The sequence below is a fragment of the Pan paniscus genome, chromosome 19, assembly GCF_029289425.2.
Source record: "Pan paniscus chromosome 19, NHGRI_mPanPan1-v2.0_pri, whole genome shotgun sequence".
NCBI lineage: Eukaryota > Metazoa > Chordata > Mammalia > Primates > Hominidae > Pan > Pan paniscus.
The window spans coordinates 68,333,804-68,352,858 of record NC_073268.2 but is presented as its reverse complement, the minus strand read 5'-3'; the positions used below and the strand labels follow the sequence as shown (position 1 = coordinate 68,352,858).

At 39.7% G+C, this 19,055-nt stretch overlaps 1 protein-coding gene across 1 annotated transcript in view; it reads left to right on the top strand.

Annotated features, from left to right (window-relative positions):
- Positions 1-927: 927 nt before the first annotated feature.
- Positions 928-19,055, top strand: part of CA10 (carbonic anhydrase 10) — a 534,680-nt gene continuing 516,552 nt past the window's right edge. Inside the window, exon 1 of the mRNA XM_008970621.4 lies at positions 928-1,066. Coding sequence (XP_008968869.1) covers positions 1,006-1,066 — 61 coding nt within the window. The 5' untranslated portion in view covers positions 928-1,005. The remainder of the gene's footprint in view (positions 1,067-19,055) is intronic.

The window sequence follows — 19,055 nt, the reverse complement described above, 5'->3', positions numbered from 1 at the left end:
CCCCACCTGTCCTCCTCCTCTCTGAGTTGGGAAGCGTAGGGATCCGTAGGCGAGGAAATAACGACCCCTGCAGTTGTATTGCGGAAAATCTCGGCAGCGGCGCTAGTTGCGGGCGATGGAAGGCAGGCAACTGGGGGTTCTGGGGAGTTCAGGAAAATAGCAGAGGAGCAGGAAGGGCGCGCGCGACCTGGAGAGTCCGTGTGCCCCCACCGCGCCCCAGTCCCCGGGGCCCAGCCCTTCCCCTCGGCGCCCTGGACGCACTGCCGGAACCCGGCTGAGAGGCTGCAGGCTGCGCGCGGACTTGGGGAGCAGGGAGGGTCGGCGGAGGCTGCCGGCGGCTGGCGGTTTCGGGCAATAATCCCTGCCTCTCTTTCTCTGTGTGTCTGCTGTGTCTGCTCCTTCCCCGCCCCCCGGAAGCAGGAGAAGAACGGCCCCGGAGCGCAGCAGCCACCCTCCGACCATGCCCCGGTGAGGGGGGCGGACTTCGAGGGCAACTTGCCGCGGACTGCCTGGGCTTAGCCAGCGAGCTACGCGCTCCCGGGAGCCCGGAATTGCACGGCGCGGCCCGGCGGGGGGCTATCGTCTATGTCTTCTTGGGGCGCCAGACGAATCGGGGTCTCGTTTTTGCTGGAAGAGCCCAGTGTTGGTGGCTTCAGGTGGCTGCTGCCGCCGCCGCCGCCGCCGCCGCTGCTAGTGCGGTTTCCGCCGCTGGTGCGAAGAGAAGAGACACGCGAGCGGGGAGACCTCCAAGGCAGCGAGGCATCGGACATGTGTCAGCACATCTGGGGCGCACATCCGTCGAGCCCGAGGGGAGATTTGCCGGAACAATTCAAACTGCGATATTGATCTTGGGGGTGACTGTCCCTGGCCGGCTGTCGGGTGGGAGTGCGAGTGTGCACTCGCTCGGAAGTGTGTGCGAGTGTGTATGTGTGTGTGCCGTGTCGGGCTCCCCCCTTCCCCCCCTGTTTTCCCGTCGAGTGATGCACTTGGAATGAGAATCAGAGGATGGAAATAGTCTGGGAGGTGCTTTTTCTTCTTCAAGCCAATTTCATCGTCTGCATATCAGGTACGGGACGCGCCGAAGTCACTGGCTGATTTGGATTATGTTGTGATGTCTGGGGTGTATGGGGTTTTATTGTATGTAGCCGCGGGGCAGAGAGAGGGGTGGCGAGACCCTTTCAGTTCTGCGGGTTTGCCGCCTTCAGAATCAAAAATCTTCTCAGCCCAAGGGTGTGTGAATGTGTGTGTGTGTTGGGGCGGGGGGGCGGGGGGTGGTTAGGATCTGTGTGCAGTCCTAGAAGGGTGAAGGAAAAAGTGGTGGGGGATGAGAAAGAAGAGGCAGATGGGTGTTGATTTTCAACTGCTTTCCTGGCTGAGAACTCTGGCGCCGAAATCCGAGCCTTGGCAACAACCACCCCCATCCCCTGGCTTTCAAAGTTCCCAGACTCGGTGGTTCCTGGCTGGCAAAATGGACGCGGGGCCCTGCCCGGGTATCTAAACACTTTCAAGAGACTGCGGGAGGATGCGGGACTGGAGAGTACCAGCAGGGATCAGAGATATGTCCTCCATGCCTTACCCAAACACATCAGGACTGATTGTGATGCTTTGAAACCTGCTGGCACACCCTCCTCTACCCCCCCCCCAATTTTCTTGTTAAAGCACTACAGTGTCACAAATACCACTTTACATCACGGTGTTTCTTAATTCCCAGTAGCAAGGATGTGCTGGCTCAGACCTCTCAGTCTACTTGGGCCTGTCTGTGCTTTTAAGAGCAAACGGGATTTCAGGGTATTGAGATGAAAGAGGTTGGGCTTGTGGACACCTGTGCCTGAGTGTGTTAGGACGAGTTCTGGTTTTTGAGCACTGTCTTTGTTGATGCAGGGAATTGGGGTTGGGAGGAAGCTGGGAGGGAAAGGGGAAAGCCCCTGGACCAGCAGTATTCCCCAGTTCAGTGGCTCCTCCCATTGAAGGCACCCACCCCATTTCCCTTCACACCTGCCACTTAAGCACCCAAGGAAAAGCCCATTTGTAGCGCTCCCTTCTGCCTGCATTCCTTCTGCAGAACTGGGGACTCGGCCAACTTCCCATGAAGTCATCAGGAGAGGAGAGCAGGATATTGCCCCTTTGAGCAGCCACATTTAAGCAGCATTGGGGTGGAGAGACATGTTTCCTGCCTCTTCCTTCAGCCCTGTCAATCCCCTCCCTTTAAGCCAGACCTGATTCCGGATAGGAGAAAACAACCCTAGTTCTGCCCTCACCCTGGACTCTGTTCCAAATCCCAGTCTGGCTTCCAATTTTCTCCCCATAGGGAAGGAATGGGACTCTTATCCGAAATCATTCTGTGTGGGGCTTGGCTACCCTATTAAGAAATTTGTCTCTGTGATACATCAGTGAGATGTGTTGTGTACCTGGCAGACAAGAAAATGTGCCCTGGGGTCACCCCAACTCCTCTAGTGAGACTTCTATTATTCCATTCTGCATCTAGGAGTGAAAATTCTCAAGTGACTTGTAAAGGTTTATATCAGTCATATGTCCAGATATGAACTGGGTGGCATCTCACAAGGCCATATTTTACATCTTTCTCTTCTACATGTCTATTTCAAACTCTCTCTCTTGTTCCAGAATATTTGACTAGTTATAAAATAGCCTTTCCTTACTTCTCCCCAGTATCATTAATAATTTTCAAATCAGACAAGCCATCTGAGTACCTTTAAGATTTATAAAGGGTTAACATTGATTAAGGCTCTGGATTTCCTCCAGCATTCTCTCTGTCCCCAGCCCTTACCCTGAATTTGGCCAGGCAATCACCGAGGGGAACAGGCTGAGAAAGGGTCTGATCTTAGCCTCCAAAAAAAAGCATTAGTGGGATACCCGTCACAGCTATATTTGATTTGGTGTATCAGCAACTAAATTATTCAAACGGAACCATTAGGAGGGGGATTTCCAACCCAGGAGGAGTGCTATGGAGTACATGGCCTTTCATATGTATTTACTAAATAATCATTATTGCTATGTAATGAGAGGATAAAAGTGTAAGCAAAATTGCTAGCTATTAGCTAAACACAGAAAACTAGGTTAGCGTTCCAAATGCCTAGTTAGGATCTGCATTAATTTGCACTTTATGAAGACATTTAGGCAGGGATGCAACATCATATACTCTTTATTTTACACATCCATAAACAACTTTAAAAGGCCATTTCTTCTCCATGGTCAGGGTGGCCTCATCCTCCTGTAAGCAGAGCCACTCATTCAGTAATGCCCATGTATGTGAGAATTATTATTAGTAATATGATTATGACTCACAATTGCTACAGTTTGGGAGACTCAGACTCCATTCTTTTTCCATCTGGCAGCCTTAGGATGTATAGGAAATGCAATGCACTAAGGTTGAATATTTGTGGCTTTGAGAGAGTTTAGTGGATCTTTCATTTCTGTCTCCATGATTTGCAGTTTTAATTTACTCATGACTGAGCTCTATTGAAAGGAACATAACCCTGTGATCATAGAATCTACTAAATCTTAAATTAAAAAAATTAAAAACAAAGCACCTCTTTAGCATCTTGGAATGAATTTTCCTGACCACTAAGTGGGTGCTAATCCTTACAGAGTTACCAGACATTGATACTTGAAGCATTGATAGAGTTGGTTTCATTATTGAGAAACACCAGGCTGGAAAAGGCTAGTAAAAGTCTGTAGTCTAAACACTTTACAGAAGGAAAATGTTGGTAGCAGCTTTGTCATATGGAAGATATATTGACTGAATTTCATTTGGTGGCATTTGCTTTCAGGAAAACATTGGCGCTTTGTAGCTTAGTGTTTTGTTAACCAAAGGTTCCAACACTTCCTCTAACCCACCCCCAAATTTCTCCTTGGGCCTATTTGGATATATTGCTTAAAGTACAGACACCTGGGCTTGGCATATTTGATGGTTCTGCACTAATAATTTGGTTTTGATGAAACTGTTGGAAAATGGGACTGTTTGGCCAGGCTTAGCTAGATGCTGGGTCAGTAGCATGTATGTCTTTTATTTGTGAGATCACATCAGCTTTGGCTACTTAATGCAACACAGCTAGGCTAAAGGGCATGATTTGGGAGTTCTTCTGGCTTTCCATTAAACTCAGATCTCACTTTGCTGAAAATGTAAGGCATCCGGGGTCTGTGAAGGGATCAGAGACAGAAAGAGAGAGGGAGAGAGAGAGAACCAGAATGATTTTTCCGTGTACTGCAAGAGCACCATTCCCTTCCTACCAAAGCAGCTCAGATCAGCAAGAATGTATGCTTAGCAGCACGAGGAGAGAAATTTCTTGGTCAAACGAGAGCTGCCTGATTTAATTTTTACAATGCATCCTACTTCCTCCTTATGTAACTTTACTTCTTTGTCAGTTTATTCTTAATAATAACATCAATAACCATTTGAATTATGTGGCATTTTCACACATTGTACATATATTGCACATATTTAATTCATCTATTCTTAGAATTTGTGGGATAATCTTATAGATATAGCAACCAAAGCCCACAGAGCTTCAGACTAGAGGTTTCACATCCAGGTCTACCTGAGTCAAAATTCAGTATATCATTTATGTTTTGGTTCAAGATTCCTTTCAAATATTTTTATTTAATATTTTTTATTTTGATGTCTCTGAAAGAATAAATTAGGTTAAATGAATTGAAGTCTTAGAGAATTTGGAAGTAAAAGTTTTAGATGATTACCATTTAGAGCTAGAATTAAGGTAGCATTTGAGTTGTACATTACCCTGTCAATCAAACAGATGAGGCTATTACCCAAATGCCTCTAGCATCTCAGGATCAGCAATCTCTACAAGCAAGGAATATTTCCTACACTGTTTTCCTAATCTTAACATTAAAATGGCATAACTTCAGTTTCCTTATGTGTAGAAAAGAGATAAATGGTACACGTGTCACATGTTTGTTCTATCAACTAAATGAGATATTGTGTCCAATGATTTTCACACAGCACAGTTTCTACCACATAGTAAGCATGCAATAATGTCATTATTTCCTACAAATCTGACATTGTATAGGCTTGGTTCATGGTGGGGTAGAGCTTTTACCTTTTTCCATATCAACTTGTTTAAAAGCAAAAAGAAAACCATCATCAGCAAGCACATCTATAACACTGAGCACAAATCCTATTTTCCAGGAAGCCTTGGCTAAATAATTTTGAAAAGTCTCTTAATTTTCCTTCTCATACAAATGAGACTGGTAGCATTAAGCTTTGGTGCATAGTCATAACTGTAACCCACTTTATCCCTATGAGTCCAATATGGAGTTGAGGCTTGGAAAGTTTACTAAACTACCTGGAAACCATGTAGTACTTATTACCCAGGGGATCAGCGAATTTTTCTTTCAGTTGTATATTACAATGCAGTATAGACCCAACTTTAAAGTGCCTCAACACTGGCAAACGACATATGCTTTCAATATGGCTTGAAATAGAATGTCCCATCAAAGAAAAAGCCCCACCCTTACAATGACTGTTTATCTGATGATCTCTTTAGCAATGTGGTTTCTTTAAATCCAGTTTCCCATGTGATGTCATACAGCCCAGTTACTGACAGATAACCATCATCATAGATAAAACTCTCCAGATAGTGAGTCAAGAAAGTCTTTTGGAGTTGTATGAAATCCCAAGGGAAAAAATAAATGTCGATGTGAATACCCAGTCCCTTGGCTGGGGAGAGGGGTTTGATTACTAGCCTAAGTCAGTAACTAATGTCTCAATTTATCACCTTAATTAAGCATTACATACTTGGGACTAAGGTCAGAAAGAGGTCTAGGTATCATAAATGTGTATGATAGCAAGCCATTATAGAAAGAGTATGGAAATCAGAAGACCTATCCTTCAACATGACTCTACCTTCATTACCTTTATAAATTTGGGCAGTTTTCTTTACCTCTCAGAATCTCAATCCTCATCTGTAAAATAAAAATTATATTTGCTTTGCCTATTTCAAAGCATTGCTGAGGGAAACTTCAGAGAGTGATTCTTGAATAAATATTTTTTGCATTATGCAAGTGTAAAGCATCTGTGTCATTACTGTATATGATCCATACTTAAGATATAGTTATAGAAGCAAAGTTGAGATACATACACATAGTTTAGAATGATATAAAGTAATATGAGTAATGTTTATTTGTTAAGATATTATTATAAATGCAAAGTTGTAATGCTAAAATGCATTGTGATATAAAGGAATAGGAATAATGTCTAATTGTTTAATAATTGGCATAAATTGTATAGAAGGGAGAAGTTTAGACATGAAAGAAAAGGAGTATATTAGATTGATTTTGGAGGTTTGGATGAAAGAGACAGAGGGGACCTCATCATCAAAAAGGAGGAATAGAAACAAGAGGATGTACGCTAAAGAATGTCCCAACTGAAACAAAAAATTCACTTTGGGAGATACTGGAAAGTTGGGATGAGCCCACTTAGGGAGCTATTGAATTGAGAGAATATGAAGTGTCCTAATATGGTTATTCACTTTGTGACTTTCGTTTTTGTATTAAGGATCTTTGCAACGGTTCAATGGATTCTTGGTTAAAATTTGTTTGAAATTCTAACATTTCTTTGGATTTTAAATTTCTGTTGCATGTCTACAACTAGCACCGTACTTTATATAGTTTGTAGCCTGTTTGAGATTGTAGACAGTTGAGTTGGAATTTTTTCGTAGGGGGTGAACTGGAGGGGGCTGGAGGTAGGGTCTCAGCTTGCTCATCTGTAAAACAGAGATGATAATTACCTCTCAAGGTTGTTGTTTCTGCAAGGTAATTATAAGGATAAAAAAACACCGTTTGTAAAATGGCTAATGTGGTATCTGGAATACAGTAGCCATTGGCCAATGCATACACATCATATGAGAGTAAGCCTGGGTTTTGGAGCCCAGATAGGCAGACATGTGAATTCTAACTTTGGGATTCACTCTCTGTTTGGTCTTGGATAAGTAATTTAAGTTCTGTGTGCCTTAACTCCTCATCTGTAAAATGTGAGGTATAGAAAATGTACATAAGAATCTGCCATACTGCCTGACATGTATTAATCATTCAGTAAATTGAAGTTGCTCCCATAAAATTATCATCATCATCATCATCACTGACATCAATAACAATACTTGTTGACACTTTGGATCAGTTTTTGTAAATGCCAATTAATTATTTAATCATTTATTCTATGTTCAACAAAGATGTATCGACAGCAAACTCTATGCCAGGCACTGGAATCACAGAAATGAACAATACTTGGTCCTTAGTATTTAACAAGAGAGTACATGTTGTAAAATAGAAATGTGTATAAAGTATACTGGAAGTATAAAGGAAGGGCAATTAACTCTGTCGTTGGTAGATACAAGTGGGGAAGGGAAAAGATTTATAGAAAACATTTGAACTAGACCTAGAAGAACACATGAGATTTCAAAAGAACAGGGAGAAAGAAGACATATCATGTGGCAAGAATAGTATGTTCATAGACAAGAAGATATTTAAAAAACAAAATATCAAAGTATGGTGGATTGGGCATATGGAGTGGATAGGTTAGACTAAATGACTGGATATAGGGGTTACAAAAATAACCTTAGGCCAATGTGAAGGGGATTGTAAGCCACAATAAGATTAGACCTTACCTTTTACTTATGAGGAGCTAGCTAATGGGGAGCTAAGGAAAATGACGTAATCAGGTTTGTGTGCAACTTAATATTTTCACTTTGATTGTAATAAGAAATTACTTAGAAACCCAACTCCTTGTCTTCTTTTTCTGTCAACATTTATTCTTGATCACAAAACACATTAAAAAAAATCCTGACCTAATAGATCAATTTGCCCATTATGGGACATTCTAAGTGATACACTTTTTTAAAAATTCATTTTTTATAAATCTCTCGTGGCCCTCATTTATCCTGATCTTTGAGATTTGGTATTTTCAGGTTAAGCAAATACAAATATCTTCAATTTTGTACTTGAATAATAATAACAATGTCTTTAGCATTAGATGAAGGCTAAGAGAAATGAATTATCTGTACATGCATTGGTGTCATGAAGATTAATTATGGGTTAAGCAATAGATACACTATTTGACATAAAACAGATGCTCAAAGTACTACAAAGCATTGTGTAGCAGTTTTATCTTACTACATTCTGTTCAACTCTTATTTCCAATAGAGTACACATTCACTTAACAGAATATACCCATGGTTAACTAAATGATATATCCATTTTACCCACTCTATGGTTCAGTTACTATAAAATGAGTGTAGAGACCTAAATGAAATGGTTTTCATTGTCCACTTAATCATTCAACATTTATTGAGGATACACTATACATCAGGTACTCAGAATCCAACCAGAATAAGTAAGACAGTGACCTTTTCCTCCAAAAATTCTTCATCTAGTAAAAGACTGATTTTTAAAATATTGGTAGTCACAGCAGAATGTGATAGGCATTGTAATAAAAAGGTATAGAAAGTGTTTGAGGAGAAGAGAGAAGGGACATCTGACTCATCCTGAAAGTAGGAGGGGTAGAGAAGGAGAGTAATTAGCGTTAGTAGAGGATGCTTAGGGTGAGTCTCCAAGGATGTTAAAGAGTTGTCTTGGAAGAGTTTGGCTACTTAACCAAGAGGGATGTGATGAGAGATGGATGATCATATGAAACAGCATTTGCAAAGGAAGGGAGATTAGATGAGACATAGGACATGATTAATTCAGGAGACGGTCAAAAAGTGAACATGGTCACAACTAAAGAGTGTAGTGTGATGGATGAGGTTGAGATGGAGGAGTATTTAAGGTATATAATTTCAATAACAGTAATCCCTTGCATATAATAATGTCAGTAAAAATCACCCATTTTCCCTCTGTGCATGAAAGGCATCTTTTAAAGGCCCAAGGAAGTATGCAGTTTGCATCCTTCATTAGGAAGAGACCAGTCAGTATTAAAGCTTTGGCTCTTGTTCAGCTATGCTCTACTTGGCCCAGACCACTGATCATTTTCCACTGTTGTCCCTGGTTCCAGATGGCTTCCCAGAAGCTTTGGAATAACCCAGATATAGATTACAGAGTTTATATCATCTTGTTACTTAGTTTATTGTCATATATTTACACCCTAGGAAAAAAAAGCCAGGACCCTGTTGACCATGGATTTTACAGTATGTCTATTATCATCTTACTCATTGATTAGTGAAGGTTTTCTGTAACTTTTTTGCAGTTTTTATTTCATGTAACCTTAAACAGAACTTTAAAGGATTTCCAGCAGTCAGGGGTTGGGGTGGGAAGGTTTGGGTGGTGACAAATGATCTAGGATCACTTTTATAACAAAGCCACAATTGCTGTTTATTAGCAAGATTGGGCTGGTAACGGGATAGCCAGTGTGGGGTTTGATTACATTTGCATTACTGGGCCATCAGGATGGCAGTGGAGAGATTATCAATGGTTATGAAGGACACAGCATACAAATGCCTTTGCCTACTGATCTAGGAGAAGTGGTAATTTTGTCACAGTAAATGAAGAATTAATCTTTAACTTTGTCCAATACTTCATGCCTGGTGGCTGAAGGGGCTGGCAGTAGGAAATGAGGCCTGTGACTTTCAGGTGAGTTTTCCAGAGCCAAGTCTTGCTGGCTTTGCAACACATTTGGCAGCAATGCCAGAGTTGGAATAGACACATTTACTGAAGGATGTGAGTCAACATATTCTCTTTCCGCTCCCCTCTCTCTCACTACACACACAGCTACCTTTTACCCTCAAGGAAAACAATTCTGATAGCTGCAATTATTGAGGGAGCATAGGCCTGTCCTCCAACACAAGGTTAGAATAATAATAAATACCTCAGAGGATTCTTGAAATAAACAATAAAGTAATATATATGGAAGATTTTTTTCCCAGTGTTAAATGTATTTGTTAATTTATTGCACAAATGCTAACAAATGCCTCCTATGAGGTGGGCACTGGGCCAGGCATAAGATAAAATGTAGCAAACAAAACAGCAATGGTCTTTGCCCTATAAAATGTGTGTAGTGACACACAAATGTGTGAGTGTTTTTTTTCCCATTACCCAACCCAGTGCCTGGCATTTAGAAAATGCTCAATAATGAATGACTGAATTAATACATAAATGAATAATAAGGAGCGATGGAGAGTGGCTTTTCTGCATTCAGGGCAGACTGAGGGACAAGATCTGAGGCCATGAGGGAGGGGAGATGAAGAAGACACCTCTACCAGCTGTTGTCTTGCTTCTACTGCATGTAGGTTTTTGAGTGTGCAGAGTCACAGAGAATGGGAACCTTCCCAATGAGCAATATGTTTGATAGTTTTCTAGTCCTGCTCTGACTCATATTTCCATTTGACAAATCATCCTTATTTGGGGCACTTATAGTTGTTTAAAATGTATTTCGGCCCTTTTGTATTTATGACACCATACCAAAGGCTTGAACTAGGACAATTAAAGATCAGTGGATACATTGTCATTCTTTTCTCCATGTCATCTCTGTTCCTACTTGAGGAGATTGTTTGGAACATGTACGCTATTTCTTACCAAGTTCCTACTTGGGAGAAAACAACACTTTAGAAAGCTCACTGTTCCCTTGTTAGTGTGTTGAACTAGAGTGCTTTAGGGAGAATAGCCTACCCCACTTTTTAGTCTTGATGCAGAGCAATACAGGAAATTACTGTGGTCTCTATGGTGTTTTCAGTCTTGTGTCAGAAAACATTACTTCCCCTCTGGCCTTTTGTAACAGAATTGTGGTGTAGCTGACTAGTTCTTACCAGAGAAGAGCTGGCAGCCTAGGAATTGAAAGAACAGAGTGGATTTGCTGTCCTTGGCTGTGAATTCACCCTGTAATCACCTGGTTAATCTTTACAACTGTGAGGAGATGGTCAATTGGATAATTTGTTGTTGTTTGCTTGTAATCTTAATTACAGAAAAAAATAAAAAGGGGTTATAGAAAAAAAAGGGGCCCTATTGTTAATTTCTCAGTGGATGTTTGGGGATTTTAAAGTGAGACATCGGTGAGTATCAAGTTTCTATTGTATGACCTGGGTGTGAATAGAAATATGTCACTTGATGTCTAAGTCTTGTAATGCACCATAATGATACTGGCTCTAAGTTACAGTGACTCAAACCCCTGTAGAGTGGAATATAAAGTAGTGAAGTCATTATGTTTTATTTCTGTAACAAGTTTCATTCCTGTTTTTCCACTGTGGTGAAGTTCCTTGTGGCCTTTTAGTTTGTTTTAGCACTGAGTTTTATTGGTTGAATGAGAGCCACGTGCAATTTTAAATGTATAAGTTAGTGCAGGCTTTTTTTTTTTTTTTTAAATCTGCTTTTAGAACTGCTTAAATTAGAGCTTGACTAAGCCAGGTAAAGGCATATAATGTGCCACACCCAAAGTAAGACAAGTTGAACAACTTCATGAATGAGAGTTGTGTTTATGCCTTGGTTGTTTAGGCCAATTATGTATCCAACTCAGATGTTCTTTCTTGATCAGTGCTCCTTGCAAGACAGGGACTGTATATGCAAAGTGTTTTAGTGTCACAGACATGAGTGAAGCCTGGAATCAGAGTGTATTTTATGCCAAATATGATAAAATATTATGAAAAAAATTAGGAAAAAAATTATTCCCCATAGACCAAATTTTTGTTTACTAAATTTTGAAACTGTAACTTTTCCAATTTGTACTTTAAAAAGAAACTTTATATCTTAAATATTTCCCCATGTTGCTTCCTAGTTGTGTCAGTTCAGCATATCCTGGACCCTAACACATACACCCCACAATCTCAGTGACATAACACAATGGAGGCTTACTTCTTTGCATTAATTGTCCAATAGATGTCAATGTATGTGTGTGGGCATGTAGGTGCTTGGTGAGAGGAAAGAGATAAAAGAAAAAAAATTCTGTATTTAGTAGTGACTTGGGAGTCTCAAGGCTGATGGGGGCTGTGCTACCTCCTATGGTTTCCAAAGTTTTCCTGGGCATCAACATCACCAGATGGGGAAAAAAAGTGTAGAGGAAGACCATGGGAGGGGTTTTTGTGGGCCAAGAAGAAAAGCTGTGGGCATCCTTTCTGGTCAGTCACATTGCCACATCTTATTTTTATTTTTATTTATTTATTTATTTATTTATTTATTTATTTATTTATTTTGAGACGGAGTCTCGCTCTGTCGGTGGGATCTCAGCTCACTGCAAGCTCCGCCTCCCGGGTTCACGCCATTCTCTTGCCTCAGCCTCCCGAGTAGCTGGGACTACAGGCGCCCGCCACCACGGCCGGCTAATTTTTTGTATTTTTAGTAGAGGCGGGGTTTCACTGTGTTAGCCAGGATGGTCTCGATCTCCTGACCTCATGATCCGCCCGCCTCTGCCTCCCAAAGTGCTGGGATTACAGGCGTGAGCCACCGCACCCGGCCTATTTTTATTTTTTTACCATGGTGTTTCACCACATTGGTCAGGCTGGTCTAAAACTCCCAACCTCAAGTGATCCTCCTGCCTTGGCCTCCCAAAGTGGTGGGATTACAGGCGTGAACCAAAGTGCCCAGCCAGCCACATCTTATTTTTTTTTATTATTATACTTTAAGTTCTAGGGTACATGTGCACAACATGCAGGTTTGTTACATATGTATACATGTGCCATGTTGGTGTGTTGCACCTGTTAACATCTTATTTTAAAGCAGTTAGAGTTGTAGGCTAGCCTTGTAGCCAGGAGCAAAGGGAAAATGGTTTGCGAACAATTAGCTAGTATCTGCTACTTCAATATGCATTATTTTTTTCTTATATTTCCATAGTAGTTTATTCATGTAAAATAGCATTATTTATATTTAACTTTCCCTTGTTTTTAAGCATATATGTTGTTTCTAGTTTATGACATTTTTTGGCATTTGTTTTTATCCAAGTAGATATTTATTGAATTTTTTAAAAAAAATAATCTCAATATTGTGATTATTGGGTCAAACAGTATGAAGTTCCTTACCATTTTACTGTATTATATCTGAAAGTAATGTACAACCTGTTTATGAGGCTCTAGTAATGTGCTTGAATTCCTTGAGAGAGTAAGCAAGTATGTAGAATAGTGACTAATCTTTCAAACATCCTTTCAGCAATGGTTTACCTCAAAATCTATTAAACAAACCTAAATAGCTATGGGATTCAAGATGTTATTTTGCATAACAAGTTAGATCAGAGACAGGAAACTGTGGTTAAGATAAACAAATACCTTTTCTAGGTCTAGAATTTTAAGCCTTCTTAAGTATTGCTCTTGGAGCACATTTTTATACATTATAGGGAAGATAGAATTAGGTGATTTGCTCAAGAGATTACTAGGATGGAAGTTAAGACATGTTGTGTTTAGTGTTAGTTTTGCCACTACTACTTCTGTGGCACGGAGGAATTAATTTTACTATTCTGGGGCCAGTTTTCTCCTTTTAAACAGTTTAAGCATATTGGACTAAGTAGTTTCTAGATCCCTTTCCAACTTAGGAACTTTAGTATATTAAGAGACTTTTACAGAAAGTTGTCCAAATTTGCTGTTCATGCTAAACTTCCCCAGTTTTTGAAATGTTGAGGCAACAAGATGAAAATATAGGAAGATCTTTCACGACTGTGAGTGAACGAAAAGTGGAAAATGACTTTCTAGATGGGCAATCATATGACAAGGCATTATGAGAAAAATAACCCAAATAACATTTGTGGAATGATTACCTTGTCACCCTCTAGTGCAACGCTGGGAAAGAGTCTAGGGGTCGTCATTGACTCCTACAGATGTATTGAAGAGCATTCATCAAAAGCATTATACATTATACCTTATCTTACTATTTAACCTCAACTCTGATGTTTCTTATTGTGTAACTTTAGGAAGTTATTTAATATCTCTAACTAAGTGTCAGTATCCTCATTTGTAAATTGGAGGCAATAACACCTATTTTTGGAGTTAAGCGGGCTTGAAATAAAAAAAATGGAGCCTGGTGTTTGGCATATAGCATGCACTTGATAAATGGTGGCTTTTGCTTTCGATATGGCTGAAGCTAAAAGAATAAAAGACACGTTGAGCAAAATTAGGAAGGAATTTGGCAATATCATGTAAAACATGGGGATTAAATGAGCCAATGCATGTGAAAGTGTTTAGCACAATGTCTGCACATAGCACATAATCAGTTAAGGTTGGTTGAATCTGATTCACTAGGGGAAACTAGAATGTTTGGGGAATATTTTAAAGGTAATAAGAAGGGAGATAATCATGTCTTTTCATAGCATCATCTTCAGAGACAGTTTACTGGGTCTTGCCCATATGTTCCTTTAATAATTTTTTAAAAATTAAGAAATTAATGCCACATATTTTTAGTTTACAACCGCACTTTAAATTTATCAAAACCTCTAATGTAGGCATATGGTCTCATATAATCCAATAAATATTCGGCCTTGACAGTAGTGGCATAAATAGAACCCTGGCTCAGGAATTTGCTTATTATTTTTTCCCACTTAATACATTAGTAAATTCTAGATCATTTGCCAGAGCAATAAAGAAGTGAGGTATTATTATGGCCTAATCCATTTATGATAAAAGATACACTATTTACCCTGCAATTTTTGAAACTGTCACTCATTTTTACTGAAATTTGGCTGCTCTATTTCCTTTCCATTGTTCAGACTTACCTGCTTCCCCAAGCACTAATTTGTGTTTATGGTAACCTTACCCATGTTTTTTTCAACCTATTCTCAACATGAAAACATAGCTTTGATTTGTTTCATATTCACTTGAGAAAAGGATTTCTTTAAATGATAATTAAATGCTGAGCTATTCCTGAGATTGCGGTATGGTTCCTTTTCAAATATATCTGATCTGAGCATTTCAGCAAAAGGCATAAAAGGAAAACCAACAAGAAATAGGACAGATGATAAATACTGTATTGATGTTAAGTAAAGACAAGCAAACTGTGACCTGAGTATGTCTGTCTCTAGGGAGCCTGCTTTAGAGCTTTTCCCAGTGTTTGGTTTTTTGTGGGATTTTTTTCCTCCAAGCTCGTTGGTGGAGGCTGGATTACAACTGAGAATGCAGAGATTAATGGCCTGCTGTGACTAATCCACTAAACCTCTACTCCTGTTTCTCTTAAATTGATTGTACTTAGAGAAGCTGAGTGTAGACCCACCCCAGCCAGCCTGATTTTAGGTCCCAGTGATTTAATGAGATCCAGTAGCTTTAAGTACATGGAACCTTCATGGAACATCATCACTTTTTGCATTTGGGCATTATTTCATTAGTTGCTGATTAGTTCCCAATGGATTATTTTATAACCTCTCTTTTTTTAAAAAGAACATTTTTCACATGATTATATTTTAAAATTTTAACACTAACATAATCCAATTTAAAATAATTGGGAAAAAAGAGAAAAAACAGATCACTTATAATCACATAACCATAATACAACTATTATTAATATTCTGGTTTGTTTCTTTCTAAGCTTTTACTTATATAAGCATTTTTTACTTATTTAAAATTATATCACATTATTGTGTGTGGCCAAAAATTCATGTGAGATAAATATATGGTTTGTGTTGATTAAAGCAACATCCTCCTAAAATATAGCCCAAATAATGTGAAAATAATTATATACATAGATGGATAGATATGCCATTGATGGAAATCAAGATTTAATACTAAAGCAGTGCACTGGGATTGTATTAAATTTGAACAAAATTTAAATTTACAAATATTTTATTATTAATCTGGTGATCTTAAAAAATAAATCATAGGAAGATAAAAGGATGACAAATGTAATTATAGTATTGGAGATCTTTGAGGAGAGGGAACACTGGAGAAACAATTTAGAAATGATGTTAGAAGTATTTTATTTAACTATTAAAATGCAGAAATATGTTTAAATCCACTGAGATGCCATATAGCTTGAGTTGAGAATGATTAAGAGCTGCATTTAAACCCACACTCTGCCTCTTACAAGCTGGTTGGCTTTGGGTAAGTTAACTTCTTATGGATCTCAGTTTTCTAGTCTGTAAAATGGAGATAAAAATAACCCCATCAGCTCCTGAGGCCTGAGGAGGTTGTGAGGAATATGAGCGGTGCTGTCTCTCTCAATGTGCCCTTTAGATGATTCCCCCTCCTAGGGCTGCCTGCAGGGGTTGTAGGCTTGGGAAAGATTGTGTAGGTGACAGTGAATCAGAATGAAATGGTAGATTTTGTGTAGATGCATTTGTCTGCTGTAATTTTATATATATATTAAACTTACCGTAACTGTACAGTTCATTTCTGTTGTAAAACATCATTAAACCATTTTCCAAGTATTTTCAAAAAAAAAATAACCCCATCAGTGATTTTTTATAAGCATTATTAAATGACATATGAAAGTAAAGCATTTAGTACAGTATTATCAGGCACATAATAATGGCTTAATAAATGTGATCTGGTATTAGCATCAAATTCATAACATGTGAGATGCAGCCAACCATAGTCTCTTTGTAAAGGAGGAAGACTATTTGAGTTAGCTGCTTTGTAGGGGATATGGTACTACAAGCTCAGAAACCTTCAGTACCTGTCACTGACTCTTAAAAATAAAGAGTTCACACTGTTGAAAGTGATGTTTTAAAGTCTTCCATGATGTGCCATAGACTGACCTTTCCAACTTTGCTCCAATTTCCAACTCAGGATTCTGTGAAGGCACCTTGCAGACACTTACCTGTGCTTTTGCTCATGCTGTGGTTTTTACTTTATTTTGACCCACCTGAATCCTACATGGCTTACTCATAGGTTCTCACATGTTCAACCAGAGGCTTCTTTGTGAACACTGTTATGAGCAGTCCAGCCAGCAGCAGTATCTCCCCATAATGCCCCATCGGCTCTTCTTGTCCCCGGTGCTGCCCATCCACTGGCTGCCTTTCTACTTTCATCAGGAAAATTCACCATGGCCAGGATTCATCTAGGGTATCCCCATCCTACTCCTAATGCAACATGCTCATTGGTTGGGTTTTACTCTCCAATCCGTAATGATAGGTTTTTCCACATTCTCACCAGTAGTCTCTGCTGATTTAGGTTTTTTTCTCTTCCCTAAACCACCAAGTCCCTTCTAGATATAACACAACTCAGACCAGAGCTCAGCAAACAACAGCCTGTGGACTAAATCCAGCCCACAACCTGTTTGTTTACAACTTAGAAAACAAAGTTGTACTGGGACACAGTCATGCTCATTCATTGATGTATTGTCTAGGGCTTCTTTTACATCACAGCAGCAGCATTGAGTAGTTGCAACAGAGACCATACTGCCTGCAAAGCCTAAAACATGTATTCTCTGGCTCTTAACAAAAAAACATTTCTGAGAAACAATTGAATCAAATGCTTCCAACAGGTAGGAGGATAAACTGGGTACCTGAATAATGATTTTTTGTTCAGTAAGGGATTGATTGAATTTTACATGTAATAGTCAATTTTTAAAAGCTCGGAAGCTTCAAGAACCTCAGAACTGTCTTGACTTTTGTGGATACCTTGGCCATTTTACTACCCCAAAGTAATGCTTCAAGCACCTTCTACTGTCAGAAACCAAAAACAAGAAACCTCAGTTTGTGCTGGTTTGCATTTATAAAGCTCCCTTTGCTCTCAGAGGAGCTTAGAGTAGCTCTGGTCCCATCCAGGCAAACATTATGGGGGAAAGTCACCCTCCCCTAAGGCATGGTTTGTGCTGGGATGGCAGTTTGGCAGGGAAGGAGCAAGCTTTCTGAGTACTCTTCTTCTGCCAGCTCTTTGAAAACGTAACCCTTCTCTTTGGGGAACGAAGGTCAGACCATATTCAGAAATAAGAACATCACCTGGAGAACAAGCAATTTTAGGAATGACAACCTGAGAAATCAAACTTTCCCCCTGATGATTGAGACAGGCCAGACTCATAACCCAGGCCATGATCAGCTTCTGCACTTGGTAGAGCATTTTCTCTCAAATAACAAGCTGAATGAGCTTTACCAAGCTCTGAGAGATGATTGTTGTCCTCTCTGCACAGATGGCAAAATTGAAGTCAAGAAGCAGCGGCTTAGGCTGGCCACAGAGAGAGTGGGTTCTGGCAAAGACCCTACAGGGCTCACAGGAGCTGGACTCCCAGTCCTCTTAGACATGGTATTTGCACTAAGTCCCTAAGGCAGATTTCATAACGCTGCCTAACAAAGCCTCTTTGGAACTCTAGAGCAGGGGCTGACAAACAGTGGCCCACTGACCAAATCCAGCCTACTGCCTTGTCTTTGTAAGGCCCAGGGGCTAAGAATGGTTGTTACATTTTCAGATAGTTGGGGAAAAAAATCAAAAGAGGAAATAATATATTTCATGACACATGAAAATTATATGAAAACAAATTTTGGTTCATGAATTGTGTTTGATTGAAAACAACCACACCCATTCATTTATGTACTGTCTAGTATCTATTTTCGATGGCTACATTTACACCGTAGGGGTAAAGTTGAGTAGCTGCAACAGAGCCTAAGGCCGGCAAAGCTCAAATTACTTTCTATCTGTCCCTTCCCAGAAAAATGTTTGCTAACCCTTGCTCTAGAAGCATAATACATTAATTAATATAAACTTTTATTGAAGTACATTAAACATAAAATGCACTCATTTTAAGTATACGGTTTGATGAGTTTGGGGTAAAAAAGATAGTCCTATAACCACCACCGCAACTAAGATGTGGAACATTTTCATCACTCCCCAAATTTCTGTATGTTTCTTTGTAGTCAGTCCCTCTCCAATCCTTGTGCAGGCAACCACAGATCTGATCTCTGTTAGTGGTAACAACTTTTAAACAATTATTTAGAAAGGATTTCAGATCACTAGAGACCGTGTTGAGAGAAGGTGGTGGTGGGGGTGTTTGAAAACATGAAGTTGATTTTATTCTTTCGTTTGATAATTCCTTAATTCACTCCAAACACCCCTCCAAACAGCCACTTAACTGTTCATAATATTAGAACCTAACAGGCACTGTGCAAAGTGCTGTCCATTTATTATCTCATTTTATCTCTAACCCTATGAGGGAGTTCTTATCCATCTCTGATTCTATTGAGAGGAGACAGGCAC